The following is a 7,500-nucleotide window of genomic DNA, read 5'->3' on the forward strand; positions in this document are numbered from 1 at the left end:
ATTAAATAAAGATTAGGAAAAAAAAACAGAAGATCTGCTGCAGGTATCAGCCACCATTTCTACTCCTCTGATCTTCTGAAATCTCAACCATAGCCATGTGGGATTGGTTTCTGTTTTTTATTTCACATTCTATTAAATTCACATGTAAACTATAAGAACCCTTAAAGAAACTGTAGTAGTTCTCCAGTGCTCTGTCCTGCTCAGGGTGGATCTGGAGTCCACAAAGAAATACAAAGTGACTAGTTTTGAGACATGTTGTGTAACACACCAACAGATGGCAGCACAAGGCTGCACGCACATTCACAGGGAGCACTGGCCCTCATAATTCAGTGTGTCAAAAGACATTGTCCTGTGTACATCAGAATAGGTGTAACTGGTGCTGTTCTGACCACGTGCGCACCCTGTCACCGAGCTCCTCCTCACACGTGAGTTTCTTCACTTCCACACCCAACCTACTGTCCAGATTCGGCTCCTGCACACTTTGCTCTCTTCTTGAAGATGATGAAGATGAAGCTCACTGACTGCCGTTTTGACACCGTTGAGCGAATCACAGAAGGTGCTCTACACACTTCGGAAAAGAAGACTTCAAGGACATATTCCAGAAGAACATTGAGAGCAAGGGGACTATTTTGAAGGTGAAAGTGTGGAAACGTAGATAAATAAAGTACTTTCTTTTTAACAGGGCGAGTCTCCAATCTTTTTCATAGCACCTCGTATTATGCACTGGAAAGGAAAATATCCTGTTTAGGACATCAGTTACCACCATGTACACCCCAGAGGTAGTTCAGAGTAGAAATCATGTGGGTCTGTGGAGCTGGGAGAAGATAACACTTTCCTCTGCACCATAGTGTCACAGAGCTAATGTAAATCAAATCTACATCTAAACAATGCAGAAAGCTAAATACAATGTCATGGTCTTCTCTTCATAAGATCATGTACAGGAGCACAATGTTCCCCAATGGTCCATCAGGAGGAACCCTGGGCTGAGGAATACGATAATACCATTCACTGTGGGTCTTTAATCTCAGGTGACATGTGGGCCTGGCTGACCTTTTAATCCATCGATTTTCTTTTGAGCTCCAGCACAATCTGCTGCTACATGCTAACAAGACATCAGAGAGAAGAAATTGAGATGAAACTGGTGACAAATGATTTTTAGTGGATGAATATAATGAAGAAAAGTATCCATCTTCCACAAATTAGACAACTAACACACACATTGAGTTCCTCTGTACCTTCTCCACCTGTTGCTGCTGTGTTTCAGGTTCTTCAATATTGCAGTGTAGCGAAGTGTGTGAGAGTGTGTAGGTGTGTAGGAGTGTGTTGGAGTGTGTGGGAGTGGGTAGATGTGTAGGAGTGTGTAGGAGTGTATAGGTGTGTAGGAGTGTGTGGGAGTGTGTAGGAGTGTGTAGGAGTGTGTGCAAGTGTGTATGAGTGTGTAGCAGTGTGTGGGAATGTGTAGGGGTGTGAAGGAGTGTGTGGGAGTGTGGAGGTGTGTGGGAGTGTGTGGCGGGAGTGCATAGGAGTGTGTGGGGGTGTGTAGGAGTGTGTGGGAGTGTGTAGGTGTGTAAGAATGTGTAGAAGTGCGTAGGTGTGTAAGAATGTGTGGGAGTGTGTAGGTGTGTAAGAATGTGTGGGAGTGTGTAGGTGTGTAGGAGTGTGTAGATGTGTGTAGGTATGTGGGAGTGTGTAGGTGTGAAGAATGTGTGGGAGTGTGTAGGTTTGTAGGTGTGTAGATGTGTAAGACTGTGTAGATGTGTAAGAATGTGTAGGAGTGTGTAGGTATGTGGGAGTGTGTAGGTGTGAAGAATGTGTGGGAGTGTGTAGGTGTGTGGGAGTGTGTAGATGTGTAAGAATGTGTGGGAGTGTGTAGATGTGTAGGAGTGTGTAGGAGTGTATAGGTGTGTAGGAGTGTGTGGGAGTGTGTAGGAGTGTGTGGGAGTGTGTATGAGTGTGTAGCAGTGTGTGGGAATGTGTAGGGGTGTGAAGGAGTGTGTGGGAGTGTGGAGGTGTGTGGGAGTGTGTGGCGGGAGTGCATAGGAGTGTGTGGGGGTGTGTAGGAGTGTGTGGGAGTGTGTAGGTGTGTAAGAATGTGTAGGAGTGCGTAGGTGTGTAAGAATGTGTGGGAGTGTGTAGGTGTGTAGGAGTGTGTAGATGTGTGTAGGTATGTGGGAGTGTGTAGGTGTGAAGAATGTGTGGGAGTGTGTAGGTGTGTAGGTGTGTAGATGTGTAAGAATGTGTAGATGTGTAAGAATGTGTAGGAGTGTGTAGGTATGTGGGAGTGTGTAGGTGTGAAGAATGGTGTCCCACAAGGCTCTGTACTTGGTCCCCTCCCTTTCTTCCTCTATACCCACTCCATTGGTGAAGTCATATCCTCACATGGGTTTTCTTATCACTGCTATGCAGATGACACTTAACTCATCTTTTCTTTCCCTCCATCAGATACCACAGCTTCCGCTCAGATCTCAGCATGCTTGTCAGACATATCTTCATGGATATGTCTGGATAAGGATATGGATATGACCAACTAAAACTCAACCCCAGCAAAACAGAACTGCTGGTCATCTAACTATGTAACTATGTAACTATGGACAATGAACTGTCTTTCTTTCCACATGTCGCTAATGTTGCTCGTTCTTGTCAATTTCTTTTCTATAACATCCGAAGGATTCAACCACTTCTGTCCATACAGGCTGCCCAGGTGCTTGTTCAGTCTCTTGTCATTTCAAGACATTTCAAGACTCCAAAACGCAGCTGCACGACTTGTGTTCAATCAGCCAAAGTTCTCCCACACCACCCCACTGCTGCGCTCCCTTCACTGGCTTCCAGTAGCTGCACGTATCAGATTCAAAACACTGATGCTTGCCTACAATGCCAAAAATGGACCAGCACCATCTTACCTCAGTGACCTCATCACATCTCACACTGCACCACGCTGTCTGAGATCCTCTAGCACTGCTCGACTGGTACCACCTTCTCTCAGAATGAGAGGTAAGTACACTTCAAGACTCTTCTCTGTTCTGGCACCGAGGTGGTGGAATGAACTTCCCCTAGATGTCCGTACAGCAGAGTCCCTGACTATCTTCAAGCGATGACTGAAGACCTACCTCTTCCTGAAATACCTAAATTAGCACTTTCCAAGTTTGTAGAATTTGAGTTATATTTATATTAAGTTTGTAATCTTGCGTACCAGTGTAGATTTATTCATTACTAGAGATTTAAAGCACTTTTGTACGTCGCTCTGGATAAGGGCGTCTGCTAAATGCCGCAAATGTAAATGTAAATGTAAATGAATGTGTAGGAGTGTGTGGGTGTTTAAGAATGTGTAGGTGTGTGGAAGTAGATGGGAGTGTGGTGGTGCTGGAGATGCTGTTTATGATCCGGACTGACTGAGGTCTCCCAGTCAGGAAGTCCAGGATCCAGTTACAGAGGGAGGTGTTCAGGCCCAGTACGCTCAGCTTCTTGATCAGATGCAGAGGGATGATTGTGTTGAATGCTGAGCTAAAGTCTATGAACAGCATTCATACATATGAGTCCATATGAACCTTAACCCTTGTCCAAGTAGGTGAGAGGCAGATGAAGGGTCGTGGAGATGGCGTCATCTGTGGAACGATTTGAATGATATGTGAATTGCATGGGGTCCAGTGAGGGTGGTAGTTGGGTCGTGATGTGCCTCATGACAAGCCTCTCAAAACACTTCATCACGATGGGTGTAAGTGCGACAGGACGATAGTCATTGAGGCAGAAGACTGTAGACTTCTTTGGCACGGGGACGATGGTCGTCATCTTGTGCCACAGAGGAACAACGTTGCTGCTCAGTTAAAGATGTCAGTGAAGACATTCACTAGCTGTTCTGCACATTCCCTGAGCACTTTGCCAGGAATGTTGTCTGGTCCAGCAGACTGCAATGGGTTAACTCTGCATAGAGTTTTCCTCACTTCAGCTGTGGTTAGACAGAGCACCTAGTCACTGGGAGGAGGGGTGATCTTCCTCGCCGCCATGTTGTTCTGCACCTCGAACCGGGCGTAGAATTCATTCAGCGCATCTGGAGGCTTGGCTCCTCCAATTTGTTGAAATCTCTGCTGGTTGCGGTTGAGATGGGGGCGGGGCTTCTGTGTGGGATTGTGTAGGTGTGTAGGAGTGTGTGTGATTGTGTATGAGTGTGTGGGAGTCTGTAGGTGTGTAGGAGTGTGTAGGTGTGTATGAGTGTGTAGCAGTGTGTGGGAATGTGTAGGGGTGTGTGGAAGTGTGTAGGAGTGTGTGGTTTGAGTGCATAAGAGTGTGTGGGAGTGTGTAGGTGTGTAGAAGTGTGTGGGTGTGTAGGAGTGTGTAGAAGTGTGTGGGAGTATGTAGGTGTGTAGGAGTGTGTGGGAGTGTGTAGGAGTGTAGAAGGGTGTAGGAGTGTAGAAGGGTGTAGGAGTGTGTGGGAGAGTGTAGGAGTGTGTGGGAGTGTGTAGGAGTGTGTGGGAGTGTGTAGGAGTGTTTGGGAGAGTGTAGGAGTGTGTAGGAGTGTGTGGGGGTGTGTAGGTTTGTAGGAGTGTGTAGGAGTGTGTAGGTGCGTAGGAGTGTGTGGGAGTGTGTAGGTGCGTAGGAGTGTGTGTGAGAGTGTAGGTGTGTAGGAGGTTAGACAGTGGTTAGAAAGAGCACCTAGTCGCTGGGAGGAGGGGTAGTCTTCCTTGCCGCATGTTGTTCTGCACCTCAAACCAGGCGTAGAAGTCGTTCAGCGCATCTGGAGGCTTGGCTCCTCCAAGTTGTTGAAATCTCCGCTGGTTGCGGTAGAGGTGGGGGCAGGGCTTCTCCTGGTATGCACCCGAATGTATGTGTAAACAACATCTAGCGTGTTTTCTCCTCTGGTTGCAAAGTCCACATTCTGGTGAAATTTAGGGAGCACAGTCTTGAGATTTGCATGGTTGAAATCTCCGGTTACAATAAACAATCCGTCAAGGTGTGTGTTTTGTAGTTCGCTAATGGTCCAGTAGAGTACACTGAGCGCTTCCTTAGCATTAGCGCTAGGTGGAATGTACACTCCGAGCACAATAGCGGTGGTGAATTTCTGGGGTAAATAAAAAGGTCTACATCTCACAACCATAAACTCCACCAGCAATGAGCAGTAGGTGGAAATGAGGACAGAGTTCTTACACCATTCGATATTGATGTAAACACACAGACCACTGCTGCGAGTCTTACCGAACAGAGCTTAATTTCTGTTGGCACGAAATGCGGCTAGCCCATCCAGCTGAATGGCAGCGTCCCGAACTCTGTCACTCAGCCACATCTCAACCCAACAGCAGCAGTGTCTGTACTCACGCCGAGTGTAGCTTGTTGGAGTCTGATGTAGTCCAATTTAGAATAGAAAATAGCCTTTATTCGTCACATATACATTACAGCACAGTGAAATGTGTTTTTTGCATATACCAGCTTGGTCAGTGCGAAGGGTAAGCCATGATACGGCGCCCCTGGAGCACAGAAGGTTAAGGGCCTTGCTCAGGCGCCCAAGTGTGGCAGCTTGGCGATACGGGGGCTTGAACCCCCAACCTTCCAATCAGTAACCCAGCATCTTAACCACTGAGCTACCACTCCCCTTATTGTCCAGGTTGCAGACATTTGCCAGCAGGATAGATGGTAGAGCAGGTTAGCTTTTAGCCTAACGACAAGGAAGAATAGTTTCTGCCGCAGATCATCATTTATTGTGTTATTGGGGTTGTTTCTGTGTTCCTGGAGTGTTTGGTGATGGTACACAAGTACACTGGTTGCTCAGATGTCCATATGTTGTGTAAGTCAGGCTATAAAGTGCCGTGCCGCCATCTTGGCCATCTCCCTCTCCTGTGTAGGTGTGTAGGAGTGTGTAGGTGTGTGGGAGTGTGTGTAAATGTAGGAGTGTGTAGGTGTGTGGAAGTGTGTGTGAATGTAGGAATATGTAGGTGTGTGGGAGTGTGTGTGTATATGTTTAGGTGGGTGGGAGTGTGTAGGTGTGTGGGAGTGTATAGGTGTACTAGTGTGTGTGTGTGTGTGTGTGTGTGTGTGTGTGTGTGTGTGTGTGTGTGTTTTATATTTGTGTGAGGTTTATGGGGAATCATTACTGATATGTTCAAATCCCAAAAATACACCATGTGCTAGTTGAAATCAAGGTGCTGATTGGTTTGGAGGAAAATCAAAGCTGGCAGAAGATGATTTTTAGGGTGTTGAGAACGGAATAAAATACTTTAGCGTTATTTTCAGCTAAAAGGAGATAATTCTCTCATAAAAACACACTTTATTCCCCTTGTACCAAAGTTCATTATACTTTTTAGTTAAATTGAAGGTTTACAAATCTGAATAAAATTTTTCTTTAATGTTTTTCTATTTCAGGAAAATAACTGATTAATTATGATTTGTTGATTCCGTTTGTTGTTTAGTTACATCGCCAGAATTCCAGATCTCAGCTAGCATTAAAGCTCCAGTGGAGTGAGCACACAGAGAGAAGTCCTTACTGTTCTGATGTATTCAAAATGACCGTCGTCCTGTTGCATGTCCAGCGGTTGGTTGTTGAGCTGCCAGAGGAAGGAGATGTGGAGTGATGGGTCGTGTGAAGCTTTACAGCTGAGCACAATGCTCTCTCCCACCGTCACCTCCACACGCTTCGGGCTCAGGTCTACCTTTAGGGCCTCTGTAAGGATGAGAGAATGTCACTGTTACCTCAGACACCAGACAAAACAGGGCCTCACAGAGCTGTGTTGATACAGTCACACATTCTAATACACACTACACATTCCAAACATCTAAAATCTGGAGGTCTTCAGTGTGTGCGAGTGTGTGGGAGCGTAGAAGTGTGTGAGTGTGTGAGTGTGTGTGTGTGTGTGTGTGTGTGTGTGTGTGTGTGTGTGTGTCTGTCTGTCTGTCTCTGTGTGTGTGTTAGTATGGGTGTGTGTCTGTGTGTGTGTGTGTGTGTGTGTGTGTGTGTGTGTGTGTGTGTGTGTGTGTGTGTGTGAGAGAGTGTGTAGGTGTGTAGGAGTGTGTACTGCACACTTTACTGCTGTCACACTGTCCTCATACATGTCCTGCACCACCCTCACATACTTCTCTGACACACCAGACTTCCTCATACAATACCACAACTCCTCTCTCCACCCTGTCGTACGCTTTCTCTAAATCCACAAATACACAATGCAGCTCCTTCTGACCTTCTCTATACTTCTCCATCAACATTCTCAAAGCAAATAATGCGTCTGTGGTGCTCTTCATCGGCATGAAATCATACTGTTGCTCACAGATGGTCATCTCTTCTCTCAGCCTGGCTTCCACTACTCTTTCCCATAACTTCATGGTGACTGATCAACTTAATTCCCCTGTAGTTACTGCAGGTCTGCACATCTCCCTTATGCTTAAAGATCAGTACCAGCACACTCCTTCTCCATTCCTCAGGCATCCTCTCACCTTCCAGAATCCTGTTAAACAATCTGGTAAAAAACTCCACTGCATCTCTCCTAAACATCTCCACGCTTCTACCGGTATGTCATCTGG

General features: G+C 46.2%; 1 protein-coding gene across 1 annotated transcript in view; it reads right to left on the reverse strand.

Annotated features, from left to right (window-relative positions):
• Positions 1–7,500, reverse strand: part of cntn5 (contactin 5) — a 125,546-nt gene that overhangs the window by 26,060 nt on the left and 91,986 nt on the right. Inside the window, exon 14 of the mRNA XM_083551618.1 lies at positions 6,471–6,646. Within this exon, the coding sequence (XP_083407744.1) occupies positions 6,471–6,646 (176 nt within the window). The remainder of the gene's footprint in view (positions 1–6,470; positions 6,647–7,500) is intronic.

This window comes from Silurus aristotelis (assembly GCF_946808225.1).
Source record: "Silurus aristotelis genome assembly, chromosome: 10".
Classification (NCBI taxonomy): domain Eukaryota; kingdom Metazoa; phylum Chordata; class Actinopteri; order Siluriformes; family Siluridae; genus Silurus; species Silurus aristotelis.